Below are 21,351 nucleotides of genomic sequence, written 5' to 3'. Positions count from 1 at the left end.
GCAACCTTGTTTCCTTTCCCATCATTCTTCTTGCTGTCCTCTTGCTGGTGGCTACTAGAGTTTAATTTATTTGCTTCCCTCCTAGATAACATTAGTGATTCTGATTTCAGTTTTCATTTGTTTTGTCTTTGTTTTTTCCTGATGTATCATTGGTGAAGGATCCAGGAATATGACAGAAAGGTGGAATAAACATTAAATTTGTGCATTCTTTGGTAATTTTTTGGGTTTTTGTAACTACAAAGCTTTGCTACAGATTTATGCGTTTCATTCAAATCAGTGATCTTATGTCTGTGTGACCCCTAAACATAATTGTGGACTATAAAAATGTAACACCAGCCGAGCGCTGGTGGCCCACTCCTTTAATCCTAGCACTTGGGAGGCAGAGGCAGGCGGGTCTCTGTGAGTTCGAGGCCAGGCTGGACCGACAGCATCCAAAACAATACAGAGAAACCCTGTCTCCTAAAATCAAAAAATAAAAAATAAAAAAAATGTAACACCATAATTACATTCCTACCTAGAATTAGTATGTCTGTTTTTGTGTCTTTACGCTGTACTTTAACACTTTGTATTACTTAGGGTATTTGCTTTGACTCTTGTAGAAAAGCGGTCCCATCCATATTAAGACAGTGTACAAAACTGTAAATAAAATGTGTACAGTGAATTGTCTTTTAAAAAAAGAGAGAGATACCATCTCACTCCCATCAGAATGGCTAAAATCAAAAACTCCAAAGACAGTTTATGCTGGAGAGGATGTGGAGAAAGGGGAACACTCCTCCACTGCTGGTGGGAGTGCCAACTTGTGCAGCCACTTTGGAGATTGGTATGGAGATTCCTCAGGAAAATGGGAATCAGTCTACCACAAGACCCAGCAAATCCACTCTTAGGCATATACCCAAAAAATGCACATTCATACAACAAGGACATCTCCTCAACTATGTTCATAGCAACATTAGTTGTAATAGCCTAACCTGGTAGCAACCTAGATGCTCCTCAACAGAAGAGTGGATAGAGAAAATGTGGTACATTTACACAATGGAGTACTACTCAGCAGAAAAAAACAATGGAATCTTGAAATTTGCAGGCAAATGGATGACACTAGAAGAAACCATCCAGAGTGAGATAACCCAGTCAGAAAAAGACAAGCATGGTATGTACTCATTTATGGATTTTAGACACAGAGCAGGGCATTGATAGCCTACAGTCCTACCACCTGAGAGTCTTGGAAGCAGGGAGGACCCTAAGAGAGATAACCCGGAGAAGGGCTATGGGATGAGATCTCCTAATTGGATTGGGGGGAGGGCAGAAGGATATGGGAGAAAGAAAGGGGGAAAAGAGGAGGGGAGAGGAGGACATGGAGGGCAGGAAGGTTGAGCCAGGGTAAGAATAGAAGAGAGAAGGATGAGAGATATCATAATAGAGAGAGCCATTATAAGTTGGAGGAGAAATCTGGCATTAGTGAGATCTTCACAGATCTACAAGAATGAAACCAACTGGCATTAAGGCTACCTTAAATGCCTTCCCAGGATAATAAGATTGATGGCCTCCTAATATGCCATCCTAGAACCCTCATCCAGTGGCTTATGGAAGCAAAGTTAGATACCCACAGCTAAAAACCTAATTGAACTCCTGGAACCCTGCTGCAAGGAGGAGTGATGAGCAAAGGAATCAAGATCAGGCTGGCAAGAGGGGAGAGAAACAGAGAGGGACTTGGAATTGACATGTGAAGCAACCTTGTTTCTAATTTAAATTTAAAAATAAATAAATAAAATTTTTAAAAAATATCAGGCTGGTGAAACCCACAGAGGCAACTGACTTAAACAAGGGGGAATGCATAGACCCCAGACTGAAGCCGGCATGGGACTGGGACTGGTTCAGACACCCCCCCTCCCGAACCCGGGTGTCAGAGAAGATGCCGTGGCAATCTGTGGGAACTTGGAGAGTAGAGCAGTATTTATTCCTGGCATACAAATAGGTTCTGGGAGCCTATTCCACATGAAGGTATGCTGTCTCATACCTGGATACATGGAGGAGGACCTAGGCCCTGCCCGGGATGATATGACAGACTGAAAATCCCTCATGGAAGCCCTTACCCTCCCTGGAGAGCGGAGGGGTGATGGAGTGGGGTGGGGGTTGAGAGGATTGGGGGGGTCAGGGGAGGAGGGGAGGGAGAGGGAACTGAGAGTAACATGTGCAAAATGTTAAATTAAATAATAATAATAACTTTAAAAAGCGCCAGGAATTGGTGGCACATGCCTTTAATCCCAGCACTCAGAAGGCAGAGGCAGGCAGATCTCTTTGAGTTTGAGATCAGCCTGGTCTACTGAGTGAGTTCCAGGACAGCCTCCAAAACAATACAGAGAAACCGTGTCTCGAAAAACCAAAAAAAAAAAAAAAAGAAAGAAAGAAAGAAAGAAAGAAAGAAAGAAAGAACATCAGCACAAAAAATAACACAATATAATACAAAGAGACATTAATTTGGTGTTTACATGCTGAAGAATATTTTTAAAGTCCTTGATTCTGGTAACTAAACCACACTTTCTATAAGGGCATAAACAGGGCATAAACATTGTATGCACAATAAAAGATCTGGAGCTCACAACACGCAGCAGCCTTCAGTCTGAGCAGAGTGTTTGAGGCCGCATTTGTTGGCATTCATGGCAGCACAGCATGCACAGTGCAAAGTGCATGTGTTTGGTGTTCAGAACCAAGGCCAGTGGAGTGGGAGATGCAAACCCTGCCAGAACAGCTTCCTTCACTTCACCCTCGATTTCAAATTAATTTTTCATTTTTGTGCATTCAGAATATTGTTGCCACATTATTCTCAACCCCACATTCAGTTACATAATCCCCCATAGGGTCTCAACCCACAGTAAAAAAAAAAAAAAAGCTGGAAGCTAGTGGATGAGGTCAGCTTCAGATAAAAGAGAATACTTGTGAAACATATATATGAGTTCAGTGTCCAAGAGATATAAAGAATTCTTATAACTTATTGAGACAAGTAGTACAATTAAGAAATAATGCCTGAGGCCTGGTGTGGTGGCACAGGTCTTTAATCCCAGTACTGGGGAGGCAGAAACAGGTGGTTCTCTTGATTTCAAGGCCAGCTTGGTCTATAGAGTGAGTTCCAGGAAAGCAAGGGCTGCGTAGAGAAACCCTGACTGGAAAAACAAGCAAACAAGCAACACCCGCCCCCCAGAAAAGAAAGAAAACTAGTGTGGGGTGGGGTAGACTGAAGAGATGCTTAGATGGATAAGCTGTGCATTGCTTTTGCGGAGGACACAAGTCCCAGCACTAAGGTTGCTGACTCAAAACCCCTGTAACTACAACTATGGGCTCAACTGTTTCTTCTGACCTCTGTGGGTTCCCTCACATAAGACAGTCACACAAATACATATACATAAACATATTTTTAAGATTTTTAAGCTTTATTTTGTGTCTGTGTTCTGCCTCTATGTGTATTGCCTGTGTGCTGTTACCTAAAGAGACAAGAAGAGGGCACTGTATTCTCTGGAGCTGGAAGCAAAAGCAGTTCTAAGCTGCCGTGTGGGTGCTGGGAACCCTACCTAGGTCTTCTGCAAGAGCATGTGATGCTCTTAGCTACTCAGCCATGTTTCCATACCCAACTTAAAAAAAATTAAAATTAGTCTTCCATGGTAGTGGATGCCCTCCTTCCAACATTCTGGAGGCAGAGGCAAGAAGGTCTCTTGGAGATGAAGTCCAGCCTACTGTACACAACGAGTTTCATGCCTATAATTAGACCCTCTTTCAAAGTAAATAAACAGAGCTGGAGAAATGGCTCAGCAGTTAAGAGCCCTGACCGCTCCTCCCAGCACCCACGTGGTGGCTCACAACTGTCTGTAACAATTCAAAGGAATCAGACACACTCTTCCGACCTCTGTGGGCACTGCATACACATGGTGTACAGACAAATTTGCAAGCAAAACACTTTTACACATAAAATTTTTAAAAAATCAATAACCTCAAAAACATCCAAATAAATAAAATCATAAAAAAGGAAATGGAGGAGGAGGAGAAGAAGAAGAAGAAGAAGAAGAAGAAGAAGAAGAAGAAGGAGAAGGAGAAGGAGAAGGAGAAGGAGAAGGAGAAGGAGAAGGAGAAGGAGAAGGAGAAGGAGAAGGAGGAGGAGGAGGAGGAGGAGGAGGAGGAGGAGGAGGAGGAGGAGGAGGAGGAGGAGGAGGAGGAGGAGGAGGAGGAGGAGGAGGAGGAGGAGAAGAAGAAGAAGAAGAAGAAGAAGAAGAAGAAGAAGAAGAAGAAGAAGAAGAAGAAGAAGAAGAAGAAGAAGAAGAAGAAGAAGAAGAAGAAGAAGAAGAAGACAAGAAGACAAAAAGGCAAAAGCAGCACTGGTCTTTAATGAAATGCAAGATAAAAGAACACCATTCTGATTCCTACCCAGACAGACGTTGAGGACTTGGAGAAATGATAACAATTAAGTCCTATTGGTGGAAATGTAACATGCAAACCTTGTGGGAAAGTGTGGCTGTGCCTGAAAAGTTACTAAGCAATTACTCCTACCTTTATAACCAAGAAAATGAAAACATACATTCAGATAAAACCTCTCACATATGTTCACAGTAACACTGTGATAATAGCAAAAGGAACAAGCAAGGGAAATATCCATTACTCATGACTAACCTGTGGCATAGTCACATAATGGAATACTATTCATCCATGAGTAGACATGAAGGACTGAAGTGTGCTCCCAGCAAGCACATCCTGTAAAATAACCCTACACAAAAGATAAATCATCTGGTGCCTTCACCGGTTCTGTCCAGAATGAGAAAACCACAGCATAGGGAATCGGCAGGAGGCTATCAGGAGTGGGAGGAGAGGAAGGAGACATTGATTTAACCCATATGGAGGTTTTCCTGAGTGCTGACAACTCTAAAACTAGAGGGAAGTTGTGTTTGCCTCAGCTGGTGAACAGGCTCCATGGCGGTGAATTGTGCACTGAAAACAGTGAAGCTGATGTCACATGGATGTCCCCTCAGCAGGAACAGGTAAAAGACCATCTACTGGGCTGGAGAGATGGCTCAGAGGTTAAGAGCACTGACTGCTCTTCCAGAGGTCCTGAGTTCAATTCCCAGCAACCACATGGTGGCTCACAACCATCTACAATTTAATCTGGTGGTCTCTTCTGGCATGTAGGCAGAACACTGTATATGTAATAAATAAATCTTTAAAAAAAAAAAAGACCATCTACTGCATAGCTCTCTGTCAGCTGCTAACGAGCTGCAAGGCCGTCTGGGCCCGGAGAAGGAGCCCTGCTGATACAGTGCTTGCCCAGCATGCACCGGGTCCCAGACAGGACCCCCGGACTGTATAAACTGGGCAAGGGGAACACACATATGGTCCCAGCACTTGGAGGCAGAGGGAGGAGGATTAGAAGTGCAAGGTTATTCTCGGCTACTTAGCACATTAATAAAAACAACAAAGGGGGGTCAGGTGTGGTGACACAAATCTGTAATCTCATCACTCAGAAGACTGAAGCAGGAGGATTGCCAGGACCAGGATGAGGCACATGAAGTGCTTGAGGTGAACAAACAAAGACTAAAACTGAAAACCAACCCCCTGCTCCTCAGATCCTGACAGAGTGACCTGTGGTGCTTCACAAACAGTTAGAGCTTAAAGAGCCTGCACCTCACATGAGCAAAGGAGTCACTGCTTGACAGGTAGTGAGCTGCCCCCTTGTCTGCTCAAACAACTACACAGAGGGCAAAATGAAGTGAGGACGAGTAACTGTTCTTAACTGAGGTGAGAGTGCCCACTCCTGCTGGTGTGCATTTCTGCTCATTAGGAATCAGTCTGCCATCAGTACTCTGATGACACATGCTTTCAATCCTTGCAACTCAATCTCTGTGAGTTCAAGGCCAGCCTGGTTTACAGAGTGAGTCCCAGGATAGCCAGGACTACATAGAGGGACTCTGCCTCAAAACAAAGATCCAGCCTGCTGTGTTTCTGTCCACACTGTCTATTCTGCATTAAACTCTAATGTCAGTTCTGCTCTGGTGAATTCTTTCACTCCTGCACCACAAGCATTCCAGGACAACGCAGCTTTGCTCAGTGACAGCCCGAATAGATAGATGGACATGGCAGCATCTATCTCATGTCCTCTGTGAACTTGACTTGGGGATGAAGCAGCCCTGCAAGAGTTGTCCCTGTTCACTGACTCTAATTCCTCTCTGTGATTTTCTTTATCCCAGTCCAAAAAGTTCAGCCCCTAACTGCTTCTGTCAAGATGGAGCCATCTTCACGTGGCTAAGTCCACTAATCAGTTTCCAGGCTGCTCCTGATAGACCTGTCCACTTGTGGTCCAATGATCTAATGTTGTCCTATTCATTGTTGTTACAGATGTGACTTTTGTTGTTAGTTTTTGCGGTGGGGTATCACTCCAGACTGTGCAGAAACTCACTAGAATCTCTAGATAACCCACCCTGGCCTTCAACTTGCAGTCATCTACCTTCCTAGGTCTCTCCAGTCCTGGGGCTGCAGATGTCAGCCATCTCTCTTGGCTTGTTCCTGCTTCAGAGAACATTTTCTTCACTTGTTTCCAGGACGGTGAACTCTCCTGACCTCCGTCCTCCCCTCAGGATGTTCCCTCACGTCTCCCTCTTGAGCTGTTTCCTCATTGTCAACTCCATCTCCAGAAGCTTAGGTGTTCCCACTCCTGGCACATTCACTCCTTGGGTGACCTTAACCCAGGACAGGACTTTATATTCAAGCCAGAGGCCAATGGCTCTAAAGTTAAGTCCCCACCCTTGAAAACGCCCCTGTAACCCCTGCCAGGTCTGTGGAAAGGGTATCAGATTCACTAAATCAAAGCTGGGTGTGTCCTCACATGTCCATCATCCCAGTGCTCCAGGGTGGGACAGGGGATCCTGATTCTCAGTCAGCCTGGACTACACAGCTGGACATAGTGCTACATTTTTTGGAACCCCACAACATGGAAAGGAGAAGGAAGACTCTCTTGGGGAAACTGGCCCCTCAGTTCCTGTGACCCCAACACTCAGAAGGTTGAGGGTAGGGTATCACTGGGGATTTCAGGCTAGCCTGCCCTACATAGTGAGCTCCAAGACAGCCTTGGATGCAAAATGAAACCCTGTCTTAAAATAAAATATAAAACAAATGAAACAGCCAGAAAGAGAAAGGCAAAAAAGCCATAACTGGCTACAAGTCAATATCAAGGACATCCTGGGCTACATGAGACATTGCCTCCAAATATCAAATTAGCCAGTCATAGTAACACATGACTGCAATCCCAGCACTTGGGAGGTAGAAGCAAATGGAATGGGATTTCAAGGGTATCCTGGGCTACATAGAAAATTCTAAATTACCATGAACCATATGGGGTTAAAGAAGTCAATACACAAGGCTGACATGTTCCTACAGTGGGTAAAGACACCTGCTGCCAAGCACAATGACCTGAGTTCCATCCCTGGGATCCACATAGGAGAAAGAGAGAACTGACTCCCAAATATTGTCCTTAGGACTCCACATGTGCTGACCTGTGCATTCATGAATGTCAGGGCCTGTGAGTGCGTGTGCGCACGCGCACGCGCACACACACACACACACACACACACACACGAAATACTCTCAAATGTTCTCACCCTATAGGATGTTCCATCTTAATAAAACAACTTCACTTTCTAATCATCTAGTCCAATTCCAAGTCCTTCCACTATCTTGAGAGCCCCAGCAGATGCCCCCACCCCCACCCCCATCCCCCCTTCCCGTGCTCCCTCTCTCCTGCTGCACTGTGGACATCACTTGCTGAGCTCAGGGCCTTTGTCTCTGCTGTTCCTTTGACCACACATCCACATGACATCTTCCCTCGTCCCCTTCAGACCTGCTCAGTGTCAGTCTCTGGGAGAGTCCTTTCCTAACATTGTCTCTACAAGCTCACACTCACACCTCCAGCTCCAGCTCCTTCCAGGCTCTCTGTCTGTCTCCACTGCACTCATCACCACGGGACACTTTCCCTTATTTCTTTATAGTGTGTTTCCCCACTGGAAAGTAAGTTCCAGAAGGGCAGAGAATTCAGTCTGCCATGGTGTAGTCGTGCTGTGTGGTGACTGTATAAAGGACATATGTGCAGGTGCCTGGTAGATCTCCATTCAAAGACTGAAAGCATGAGCGCGCCGCCCGGCTCTGCAGGGACCAATGGCCTGACTGTCAGATGCTGCTGGCTGATGCCATCGCTGCTAGGATTTTAACAAGGACAGCATAAATCCCTAGCAGTGCACAGCTCTCCCTGAGCGCTCACCAAAGACACCTGGCTCCCTTCCTTCCAGTGCAGAGGGCCCCCAAATCCCAACACCTGGGTCAGGCGGATGCTATGGAATCACTGTCCTCGCCCTTCCAGCTCTGGCTTGGCTGATTCGAACCCAGACAGGGAAAGGAAGAGTATCGCTTGCCCTCTGCCCACCAGCTCCTCACTTACCTTTCTCAAAGTACATCACCAGAGGGGTTAGTGATGATTCTGACTCCCGGTCATGATCCTCAAGCTCCCAGGTGTTGCAACACCAGGACAGAAGACAGGCAGACAGGAGCCACCAGAAGCCAGGGAACACCATCTTAGCTTAGTGACACCAACAAGTGCTTGTGTCCCTGGATGGCAATCAGGTTGTTTGTAGGGACCTAGGTAGCCACGCCCCTGACAGGAGCCACAGACTGAGCAAAACCATTGCTGACACTTTTTTTTAGAGCTTGCCACAGACCAGAAGCTGCTCTTCTGTCCTTCAACTGATCTTATTCAATGATGCCATTGTATGTATAAGGCCATGTAGGTGACAATTATGTGTTCTCAAGGAATCAAACTGCGCCTCCTCTTTCAGCTGTGTCTTAGTAGAGAGGAGCTGACCATTCTTTGACAAGTGTCTCACTTCCTTTGGAGTGATTTTGCTCCTATTTAGTTTGTACCCCCTCCATGCAGAAGTACTAAACCTTTGCCCTCTGATCTCAGACCCCTTTCATTCAAAGTAATACTTGCTATCAGGGCTGCTACAATGGTATCATTTGAAATCCTTGCTGTAAAAAGCTCCTGGCACTGCATTCCAGACAATCTATGTCCCTAATTCCCCTGAACACCTACACAACCTAAGTCTTATGTTCTCCAGAAAACTCAGATGCCCGAGAAGTGACTAAATGTTCCATCCCATGAAACCTAATCTCAACACTTCCCCCACACCTACCTTCCCTCCCTCCCTCCCTCCCTTCCTATCTCTCTGGTTGTCTCTCTGTGTGTGTGTGGGTGACTCTGACTGACCTGAAATTGGCCATGTGGAGAGGCTTGTCACAAGCTCACAGAGATCCACCTGCCTCAGCCTCCTGAGTGCTTGGACTATCACCACATCTGGCTTCTAAGTTGACCCTTTAAAACACCTTTACTCTGGCCACTCCTCAGCACAAGACCTGGGAATCTTATCTTTAGCCTCACACTGACTGGATACCACAACTGGACACCATGCCCCTTGCCCATCTTCCTCTGACAGTCAATCCACTGCCCAGCCAGCACCCCTCCCTAGACTCCACAGCTGGACTGCCCAGACAGCACCCCTCCCTAGACTCCACAGCTGGACTGTCCAGCCAGCACCCCTCCCTAGACTCCACAGCTGGACTGCCCAGCCAGCACCCCTCCCTAGACTCCACAGCTGGACTGCCCACACCCCACGGACTGGCTGTCTCTCATTGTCTCTCAGGCATCCTTCACAGCGCTCTGACAGCTGGCTGCTCCTCCTCAGTCTCACCACAAGCTTTTAGTCAGGAAAATTACCCACAGGCCCCTGACTGCTGGGTCTGCCTGTCCACCCAAACCTAAAGTGCAGTTTCCCTGCTCTCCAGTCTGCCTGGGTCTCCCCAATGAGATCCACCTAACCGACTTCTCCCCAGCGCATACTCTGTTCTGACTCCACAGATGCCTTAAACTCCCCAGCTTTCACTCCTTGTTCTTCCTGACCAGATCTGCAGGCCATTGTCCTCCTACAGCTCAGCCACTCTGCTGCCATCATCCCTCCCCACCCCTCATAGCCGTCAAGTGCACAGAGCCTCTCAACAGCTGTGTGGAGTCAGCTCCACGTCCCCTCTAGGGACCCCCTCTGTCCACACTGTCCTCCCCTCTGAACCCCTACTTTGTATCCCATCCTCCTTCTAAAACCCTTCAATACCTTTGGTAAATTCTAGCCTAGCCTCAACTGGGCTTGGTGGTGCATGGCTTTAATCCCAGCAATGAGAGACAGAAGCAGGTTGATTTCTGAGTTCAAGACCAGCTTGGTTGACATAGAATGTTCCAGGAAAGCCAGAACTATATAGAGAGGCCCTATTTCAAAATGATGATGATGATGATGATGAAGATGATGATGATGACGAAAGAGGTCCAGGCGTTGGTGTCGCACACCTTTAATCCCAGCACTTGGGAGGCACAGGCAGATAGATCTCTGAGTTCAAGGCCAGACTGGTCTACAGGGTGAGTTCCAGGACAGGCTCTAACTACACAGAGAAACCCTATCTCAAAAAAAAAAAAGAAAGAAAGAAAGAGGAAGGAAGGAAGGAAGGAAGGAAGGAAGGAAGGAAGGAAGGAAGGAAGGAAGGAATCTAGCCTCAGCCAAATACAACTCTACTTTATTCCTTTCCCTGTCCAAGAAACACTAAAACATAGCTCCCTCTACCCCCACCATGGAGACCAGATGGAAGATGAGAAAACCTCTGCTTTTTGGTCCCTGCTGAATCATGTGATGGTATCAACTATACAACCTGCCCTGTGGATAGCTCCTTAGGTCACATCTCCTTTTCTCCTCTTAGATACTCTGCCCCGAACCCCCATCTTCTGCCGCAGAACACTGCCACAATCTCAGTAGACCACAATCCTTCAACTTTGCTTTCAAGGGCAAAGCAGCTCTCCATGCTCTTTCCTCCAATCTGTTAACAGGAATGGCCCTCCCGGGTGACTATTCCATCCAGGAGAATGACAAAACTCTCCAAGACAACTGACCAACCACTTCTGGTATCCTCCCACATCTGCTAACGCTGTCTTAGTCCCCCAGGTAACTCTCCCCGCGTGGGACCTCTACCAGTGTGGGCCTTCTAGCCACCTGGTCCGGCACCTGCACGCTAGTCTTTCCGCTCCTACCTACCCTCAGCAGCTCCTACTGACCATCCAGACTGCCTCTGGACCCCTCCTCTCTCCGTGCCCTCCTCCTCAGCTGACACTGGCAGGTATAGATTCCCCTCTCCTGCTTCCTCTCCTGCCAGCCTGGCATCACCTCCTGCCCTGGCTCTGTTATCCAGTCGCTGTTTTGCCTACCATCTACTTTCACCCCCTCTCAAGAGTCCTTTCACTGTGCTGAACTGATGATGCAGAGGTTAAGAGCACTGGGTACTTTTCCAGAGAACCCAGGTCCAATCCCCAGCACCCATGTGACAGCTCACAACTGCTTGTACCTTCAGCTCCAGCGGATCAGATGCCCTCTTCTGGCCTCAGTGGACATGACACTCTTATTCACAACCCACCCCACGTATGTACACATAATTAAAAATTAAATCTCTATTTTTCTTATATTTTGAGGGGGGTCTCACTATATAGTTTTGGCTGTCCTGGAACTCACTCTAGTGTGAGCCACCACACCCAGCAACATAAAATCTAAAAAAAAAAACTGAAAGTTTTGGAGGCAAAGGAAGAAGGATCTGTTTCCAGAGAGAGAGAGTTGTATGCTCGCCAAGGCTGTGTGGTGAGGCCCAGTGTCAAAAATAAACAAATAAAATGAGTTCAAGAGAAAATGAGTGGAGAGGCAATAGAAACACCGAGTGCATACCACTGTTTAAGATTTTTTTTCTCTAGTGAGGAGATGTTAAATAGAATCATAAGCAAAGGAAAGTTGACATTCCGGAATCCAGTTTGTTCCCCCACTGTGCCAAATACATGTAACATAAAATTAAGTATCTTGCTACATTAAATTTTTTTCAAGCAGGCCAATGGTGGTGCACACCTTTAATCCTTGCACTAGGGAGGCAGAGGCAGGCGGATCTTTGTGAGTTCCAAGTCAACCAGAGCTACATAGTGAGATGGTCTCAAAGATAGATGATGGATGATGGATGGATGGATGGATGGATGGATGGATGGATGGATGGATGGATGGAAAGACAGAAGCCATGAACCAAAATAAACCCTTTTTCTTAAGTTGCTTTTCTCAGATATTTTCTTTCTTTCTTTCTCCCTTCCTTTCCTTCTCTCTCCCTTTCTTTCTCTTGGGGGAGTTCCAGACAGGGTTTCTCTGTGTAGCCCAGGCTGTCCTGGAATTCAATCTGTAGGCCAGGCTAACCTTGAACTCAGAGATATGCCTGCCTCTGCCTCAAAAGTGATGGGATTAAAAACATGTGCTACCACTACTGGGCTTTCCCGGGTATTTTTTGGAGCAATGAGAAATGTAACTAATACACCTTCATTTCCATGCTCCCTGGCAGCCACCATTCTACTTCTTGGATCTATGATTTTGATTTCTTTAAATACCTCATGTAAATAAAATATCAAATTATCTGTGACTGGCTCATTTCACTTAGCATAACATCCTTAAGATCTGTCCCAGCTGTAGCGTGGGTCAGAGCTCCTTCCTGCCTGAGGATGAGGGGTCCTCTTCTGTATGTCTATACATACACTCTTTGGTAGACCTCGGTTTCCATCCACCTCTGAGATATTGTGAATGAAGCAGCTACAAATCTGTGTATCCAAGTGCTTCTTCAGCACCTGCTTTCAATGCCCGTGAGCCCACACCCAGAACAGGCATGCCGAGTCATACTGTGACTCCATTTTTAAAGTCTTTTAAATTTAAATTTCATTTCACGTGCCTGGGTGCTTTGCCTGTGTTTCTATGTGCACTATACAGGTGTATGGTGCTCACAGAGGCCAGAATAGGAAGTTGGATCCCCTGGACCTGAATGTACAGATGGTGAGCTGACAGATGGGTGCTGAGAATCAAACCCAGGTCCCTGGGAGAGCAGACAGTGCTCTTAACCATTGAGCCTTCTCTCCAGCTCCGTAATCCTACTTTTAATTTCTGAGAGTAGTACCAGATTGTCTCCCATATTGTCTGTACCTTTTTTACATCTGTACCTATGATACACAAGACTTAAGTTTCTCCACATCCTCACCACCAACACTTGGTTTGTCTTGTTTTGCTTAATAGCAGCCTTTGTGAAATACTGTGGAATAATGTGTCTCTGCCTCGGCTCTTAATCAAAACTCCAACAACCATAGAAGATTTGGGTGCTAAGAGAACCCTGAATTCTGTATTTAGTCTCACAAATACAGTTTCTCACACAAATATTATCATACCTTTGTAATTTCTAGACTGATAGATGCAAATACAAGTATCTTTGGTCATAATGAGATGACTCCTGATGGACTCAGTGTAAGGATTCGGGCCTTATGCTGGCCTGCCCCTGTCACCTGGCAGAATACACTCAGGCAGTACCCTGGTCAGCCCAGGGTTCCAAGGCTGCTACATCACTATGTAGTCTGCACACGGGTGCAAAGGATGCTTTAAAAGAAAAAACCCACCCACTTCCACTCTCTTTCCCGTTTTTCTCCTGAAGGAGAAGACAGGACTTTTCCTGCCTCCCTCTTCTCTATCTTCCTTCTCTCTCTCTCTCTCTCTGTCCCCCTCTTTCTCTTCTTTCCCTCCCCCTCCCATCCCTTTCTAATAAAACTTCTCACTTAAGCTCTGTCTGCCTGGCATGTTTGTCCCTTGCCCACCATGCAATCCACCAAGGTCCCCTTCACCCACTATTCCTAACACTCAGGACATAGGGATGGTCATCAAAGACTGGACCATGATTAGAAGTTTGGAACTTTCAGCACCACCACAATTATTTAAGAAGTGAAGACAGAGGAGATTGAATTAATCATCAGAACTCCAAGAACTTTGGCTGATGAGATAGCTCAGTCTAGACTCGGACCTCCATTCAACCTCTAGCACTTCCGGAGGAAAAAAAATAACAACTGCGTATGCTGTCTTAGATTTGGATCCCCATGCCCAGCTCTAAATTATATTTTAATTTTTAATATTTCTTTAACTGTTAACTTTTGATAAATCAAAATATTACTGTTTCATTTAGAACTTACTTTATCTGTTAATACATCTAAAACTGTCCATCAGTATGCCTAGTTCTAAGCTATCCTTTTTAAAAACTGAAGGGACTCCTGCACATCAGAAGCTCCCTCCCAGACCCCAGATTAGGCACAAACCACACCCAAACACCTGTTTTCACAGACAGATCCTTTATTAAGGGGGGGGAGAAAAGTTAAAGTGGCTGCTTTCTGACTCAGGCAGAAAAACAGCAACAAGTGACCCTTGCAGGTGTAATTTTTATAGAGTTTGTTTCAATTAGGAGCAATCTTATTTTACATATCAATCCCAGTTACCTCTCTCTCCCATCCTCCCTTACCTCCCACCGGCCCCCCATCCCATCCCCATGGAGGGTGAGGCCTTCTCTGAGGGATCATCAAAATCTGTTAAGTCATTTGGGGCAGGGCCTAGGCCCTCCCCTGTGTATCTATGCTAAGACAGCATCCCTCCATGGGAAATGGGCTCCTGAAGTCCATTAGGGCTCTAGGAATACATCCTGGTTCCACTGCCAGAGGCCCCATAGACTGCTCCTAGCTCACACCCAGATTCAGGGGGCCTGGTTTGGTCCTATGTTGGTTCCCCAGCTGTCAGACTGGGGTCCATGAGTTCCCACTTCAGTTGTTTCTGCGGGTTTTCCCAGCGAGGTCTTGACCCCTTTGTTCGTCCGTCCTCCCTCTCTGAAACTGGATTCCAGGAGTTTGGCTCAGTGCTTGCCTGTGGATCTCTGCTTCTGAGGAGGAAAAGGGGAGGTCTGTGTTAGAATGGGCTAGGATGTGGTGGTAAAGGAGATCCAGGACAAGGGAGAAGGGAAAGGGGACAAGGGAAAGGGGACAGGGGTATTTGTCCCAGAGGGACAAAGGACTGCCTCTGGATAGAAAAGAGACAGATATGGCACATTAGCAAATGGTGATTTATAAAGGTAAAATGGAAAACCCGTGTTAGAATTGGTACACCTAGTCTGTTATTTGCCATGAGAAAAAAAGAGACAACACTTATGGGTTCCAAAGATTTTGTTTGTTTGTTTGTTTGTCTGGGTTCTTGTTTTTCAAGACAGAGTTTCTCTGTGTGTTGGGAGTAATCATAGTTATTTAGGATCTTGTAAATACTGCCAGTCTTTTTTAAGAATAGCTACCTTCAGTCCCATTCAACCTTCTTCCCCCTCCCCGCTTCCTAATAAATGGAACTTAGGCTCACAGAAATAGCTGATGGCAAAAAAAGGAAACCTTCCACAATTAACCCCTCCTTTTGCGACCTTTCACCTTGCCAACACCTGCTCACCTTCAGTGGTCTGGTTACTAGGCAACAACCCCTTTCCTTTGATTACTTCGCCCTACCTAGTTTCCTGTCCTAACCACTATATAATGGGCCTGAGAAAAATAAAACCTTGCAGCTTGGTCAGAAAGCCTGTCTTGCTGTCCCTTCTTTGTGTCTCTCGTCCCTTTCATTCGGGTTTCTGTGGGCACGACCCCCATTGTGCCCTGCTGGCCAGGGCATCTGTGTAACCCTGGCTGTTCTAGAAGTCGTTCTATAGACCAGGCTGGCCTTGAACTCACAGAGATCCACCTGCCTCTGCCTCCCGAGTGCTGGGATTAAAGGTGTGCGCCACCACCGCCCGGCTCATCATTAGTACTTTTTTTAGGGAATGAGTTTCTTAGCCAGGGAACAACCAGGGCCTGTAGTTGAGAGAGATGAGATGTCTACACTAAGGTAACTACCATGTTTCTGTTCCGTTGTGGCATTTACACCTATACAGTCATCTCACTGTCATCAGAATGCCAAAGTGTGACTTCCTTAGGAGTTAGCGATAAAGTTGACTTAACCAGTTACTTCAAAATAGAGAATAAATGAAAAAAATCCTTCACTATGTTTATTTTTGTCCAGGGGATGCAGACTCTTAACTCTAGGAGAGATTTCAAGGCATATTCAGCCATGGCAACAGGTTTGGGTTTGCATGTCCTCTAATCCAATCCACTCACTTCCTTTTTTTTTTTAAGAGAATGCTAAAGACTTCTGCCCTATAAGGTGAGTCAGGCGGCCCTATCCCTGAAGCTATGTGTATTAGTCACAAGACCACAAAAGAAGTCACTCTAATAGAGGACTGAATTAGCAGATAAAATAAACTCGGTCTGTGTTGAAGTACTGTATCAAGCTTTCTCAAAAGGTCAGATTTCAAGTTTCAACAGGGCTCTGCCACTTTTCAGTCCTGTGAAATAATAAATACTGTTCGTTTATTGTTTGACTTAGTTTTTTCTTACTTTTCTGAAATCTGTGTATATATTGGAGAGGGGTACCCCCATGTCACAGCACTCACATGTGTTGGAGATTACAACAACATATGGGAGTTGGTTCTCTCCTCTCACCATGTAAAATCTGGGGGTCAAATTCAGGTCATTAGGTTTCGCAGCAACTTTTAGACCCAGTGAGCCACCTTGCTGGCCCAATTTTATTTTATTTCTCTTTCGTTTGAGATGGCCTATCACTATTTAGGCCAGGCTGGCCTAGAATTCATGATACTCCCGCCGCAATTTCCTGAATCTAGGTTTACATGACCACACCCTGCTAATAATTTCTCTTTATTGATTGAGCCAGCTTGAGTTGGACTCTGTGCTATTGTAGCCAAAGGCATTGGAGCTGAAGTGCAGAGAAAGGGGCAGGTCACAGTAAAGAGATGTTGAGTGTACTCCAGCCCCCTGTGGTCCTGTGCTAGGCAAAGAATGGAGCAACCAAAGCTGAGTAGTCCTCAGTCTCGACTAGTGATCCTCAACCTTCCTAATACAGTTCCTAATGTGGTGGGGACTCCCAACCATAAATTTATTTTTGTTGCTACTTCGTAACTCTAATTTTGCTACTGGTGTGAATCGTAATGTAAATATGTTTTCTGATGGCCTTAGGTGATCCCTGTGAAAAGGGTCCCAACCCACAGGTTGAGAAACACTGGTCTAGACTCATTCCCCAGTACCTCTGCTCTCAGACCCCTTGGGCCTTCTGCTCTTCCCAGGGGCATCAGCCCTCTTCCTCTGAACTGCATCTCTTGCCTTTGGGATCTGGAACCTTATTTAGTCTATTTTGTTTTAAAATAGGTTATCTTCCTAACTTTCATTATCTTTGTCATTGTGTCAGTCAGGGAAAAATAAATAACACCCCCAGAAAGCTCAAACAGAAAAATATTGCTTTCAGAGAAATCAATGTTTTATAAAATTGATAAGGCCGGAGGACTGAAAGTCAGAAAAGTCAGCTGTTGTTCTGAGGTCTGGCAGCAGCTTTCAGAGAACTGAAAATTCTAGGAATTGTAGCAATCACTTTCTCTTGCAACAGCCATGTAGGCGACTGTAGAGAAATATGAGGAGGCCCCCAAAACCCTTTTGTCTTCTAGGCACAGTCCCAAAACAATGGCATGTGGCTTCTCCTTCCCATCACCGACATCTCTCATCTGTGGGAACTGATCTTACCCGAAAGGAATCTGGAAAATACAGATCTTAAATATCCATTTCTTGAGTGATATGAGAGAACAGAGACAGGCTTAAATAAATAATGTGGATTGTCAATGTACTCTTGACACACCCACTCACAAAAGGAATAGACCCTGCATATGACTCCCCCACCCCGACCTCATGTTCAATTTTAATACAGAATCTTTCTCTATAGAATAAGTTGGCTTGGGACTCAGTCATCCACATGCTGGGATTATAGGTGTGCAGTACTACACCTGATTTACATTTTATTTTTATTTTATATTTTTGAGTGATGATCTCACTATGTAGCCATGACTGGCCTATAACTTACATAATAACCAGGCTGACCTTGAACTCACAGAAATCCTCCTGCCTCTGTCTTCCGAGTATTGGAATTAAAAGCCTGCACCACCATGCCTGACATGCTTCTCTCTTATGTTCATTATCTCTGTAATTTTGATCTTATAATACAAAATAGTAATATTTAGTGATAGGAACACACAGAAATGAAGGCAGGTCAGAGAAGCTGGAGACTTAATTCCAAGTCTACACAGGATGGTCTCAGGTCACAGGACACACTTTATTCTTTTCATGTTTGTGGATGGGTACTGTAATGGGGCCCCAGACCTTAGTAGGCTCAGAGACCTCAGCACAACTGACTCCATGAGGTCACAAAACTCAGCACATAGACAGTACCATGTGCCAAGACTAAAACTCTTGATAAAGTCAATTAATCGGATTCTTTTCTTTTTCTTTCTTTTTCTATCTTTCCTTTTAGTTTTCTTTTTTGGTGCGTGCGTGCGTGCGTGCGTGCATGCATGCGTGTGTGTGTTGATTATATGCCCCACCAGCTCCTCCCTCCTATTCCCCTGGATATCTTGAACACATACCCCTCACACTTTCATGACCACCACCATCTCCTCAGTTTCCTCCTCGTTCCCCTCCTCTTTCCAATCTGAGTTGTGTCTTCCTTGATCTGTCAAAATGTAACAAGCTGAACTGTACACTCCTGCTGCCATGGTCAGGGGCTGCTCTTGGCACCATGAGTGCCAACACACCTTCCATCACGACGGGCTGAGTGACTCCTTCTCCCTCTCCTCCCTCCTCCTATTCTTTTCTTCCTTTTCTATAATCCATTGAGTCTAATTAGTGCTGCTTGGGTGAGCATGGGTAACTTAGCAATAGCCACACCCCAAAGAAGAGAAGTGTCTCCCTCTCACCCCTGCAGCCATCAGTTGCCAGCACCTCCTCAGCTAGTGGCGGGGTGTCATGAGCTTGTCCCTCAAACATGCTGGAATTATTGACTGGCTTCATCTTGTGCAGGTGCAGTAGCTACTTTAGTTCAGGTGTACAATGGTCATGCCATATTCAAATGTCACAGCACTCTTCCATCCTCAGCTCTTCAGAGTTATTCCCAGAGCAGTATGGGGGCTAATACAGATGTCTCACTTAGGGCTGAGAACTCAATAGCCACTTAATTTCAGCACCTCAACCAGTCATGGATTTCTACACTGACTGCTGGGCAAGGTGAAGAGCAACACTAACCTATGAGCATAAACATAAACACATAATTTGACAACTCTTCTGTCTGTTTTGCAAAACAAGAGCGGCGGGTTCCCCTGCTAGGGCCTATAAGCTCCTGTGACCCTATAGGCTCTTGAGCAAGCTTCAATATTAATAGGATTCTTACCAAGGGTAGGTCAAGGACTTAGACAGTGAGGGTAAGGAATTGTGGCACATGGTCAGATATTATCAAGGGAAGGGAGTACTTCTCACTAAACTGACTCAGTGAAATTCTTGCTCTAAAATTGCACAAGGAGTTGGAGGTTCACCTACGTGGCACAGTTCTTTCCTAGCATGGAAAAGATCCTGGATTTGCTCTCAAGAGTCAGAAATGACAACATGAAATAGAATGGGGTGTGGCTTGGCTGACACAGTGCTTTCTTAGCACACTCAAAGGCCTGGGTTCCTGTTCTAGCAAGTGACTTCATTAGAATGTTTAAGCTATAAGGCACTTTCATTTCTATGGGTGCTTCTCTGTTCCCATAGTTTCTTGCATGATACAAATTAATTGGGGAACTGGCAGAGAGCTTAGTTGCTTTCAGTACTCTTTGAGGCTAACAGGGACATTCAGGCTTTGGGGCTCTGGGGGCTCCTTATTAAAATCGCAACTTAAACTGAGAGAACTGTACTTATTTCTCACTAAATGTTTCCTCCTAAAACTGAATTCAGGGGAAGTAAGAACTCCGTCAATCTCCTCCAGACAATTTTAACTATTTGTCTAAAACATTTGAACGTTGGATGATCAGTAGATGAGATAAGCCAAAGAGAACAAAACCATTATGAGAAGATTTTAGCATGTCTTCCCCAAACTCAAAAATGAAGAACACAAATGATACATGGAAAATCTGAGAAACAGAAACAACTGACCTCATGGGCGTGTGTGGGAACCTCAGTCCACACACAGAAAACTACCTTCTTTCCCTCTCTCCCACCCTCCCCCTCCTACCCAGGCTACAGATCCAAGCACTCTACTATTGAGCCAACCACCATCCCAAGAATATACTTCTCAAACAGAGAACACAAACAAAACTAAGTAGTTGGGCCAGCAGGATGGCTCAGCAGGGGAAGGCACCTGCCACCACTTGGCAACCTGAGATCCATCTCTGGGACCCACACGATGGAAGGAGAAAATTGACTCCCAAAAGTTGTTCTCTGACCTCCATGTGTGCACCATAGTGTATGTGTGTTCATACACATAGACAGATAGATACATAGACACACACACACACACAAAAATAAACACACAGACAGACAGACAGACAGACACATAGACAGGTACACAGGCACATACAAATAAAACAGAATTTTATTTATGAAACTAAGTACATGATTTTAAAAATGATTCTCGAATTATTCCTTTTTCTTAACTAGCAATTGTTTTTCCTCCTGTCGCGTAGGCTTCTGCCTTTGGGTTATGGAGTGGTTATAACTACCAGGGAGGGAAGTGCTACCTGCCCCTACGCTTGCCAACAGAACCAGTCTCAACTCTGGCTGCTGAAACATTTCACATGCAATTTTTCATGTGTGTATATGTATCATTAAGTTTTTATTTTAAGCGAGCTGTTCCCACAGTGAGTATGGTGGCAATGCCTGTAATTCTAGCAATGGAAGGCAGAGGCAGAAAGACCGTCACAAGCTGAAGGCCAAGCATAGGCTACATAGTGATTTCCAGTCCAGCCAGGACCACACTATGAGGTCTAGTTCATAAAAAGGACTGAGTGAAAGTTAAGTCAGGAAGATGTTTATGTTATAAGCACAAGGGCCTGGGTTTGATCCCCAGAACCCAGGAAAAAGTCCAGGCAGAGTGATGGGTGCCTATTATACTAACGCTAAGCAGACACACACACACACACACACACACACACACACACACACACAGAGTGTGAGTTTTGCTATGTAACTTCGTTGTAGAAATATAAATCATACAGAAATGTATAATGTAAAAAATGAGCTGGATATGATGGCCCAGGTTTATAATCCCAGCATGTTTGAGGCAGAGGTAGGAGCAGCAAGAGTTCAAGGTCATCCTCAGCTACACAGAGAGTTGCAGGACAACCTGGGCTGCATGAGAGAGACCCATCAGGTTTCTTTCTTATCCCTCTCACCTTATTTTTGAGACAGTTTCCCATTAACCCTGGAACTTAGTGGTGTGGTTAGACTGCCTGGCCAGCAAGCCCCGGGGATCCCCTTGTCCCTGC

The 21,351-nt window shown here is 45.5% G+C and overlaps 1 protein-coding gene across 1 annotated transcript in view; it reads right to left on the bottom strand.

Annotated features, from left to right (window-relative positions):
* LOC121143955 (palmitoyl-protein thioesterase 1-like) overlaps positions 1–8,655 on the bottom strand; it is a 29,522-nt gene extending 20,867 nt beyond the window's left edge. Inside the window, exon 1 of the mRNA XM_040756729.1 lies at positions 8,462–8,655. Coding sequence (XP_040612663.1) covers positions 8,462–8,594 — 133 coding nt within the window. The 5' untranslated portion in view covers positions 8,595–8,655. The remainder of the gene's footprint in view (positions 1–8,461) is intronic.
* Positions 8,656–21,351: the final 12,696 nt, after the last annotated feature.

This window comes from Mesocricetus auratus, unplaced genomic scaffold (assembly GCF_017639785.1).
Source record: "Mesocricetus auratus isolate SY011 unplaced genomic scaffold, BCM_Maur_2.0 Super-Scaffold_100014, whole genome shotgun sequence".
In the NCBI taxonomy this organism is placed as follows: Eukaryota; Metazoa; Chordata; class Mammalia; order Rodentia; family Cricetidae; genus Mesocricetus; species Mesocricetus auratus.
Note: the sequence above shows the minus strand (reverse complement) of the source record. Positions and strands in the feature narration are given on the sequence as shown.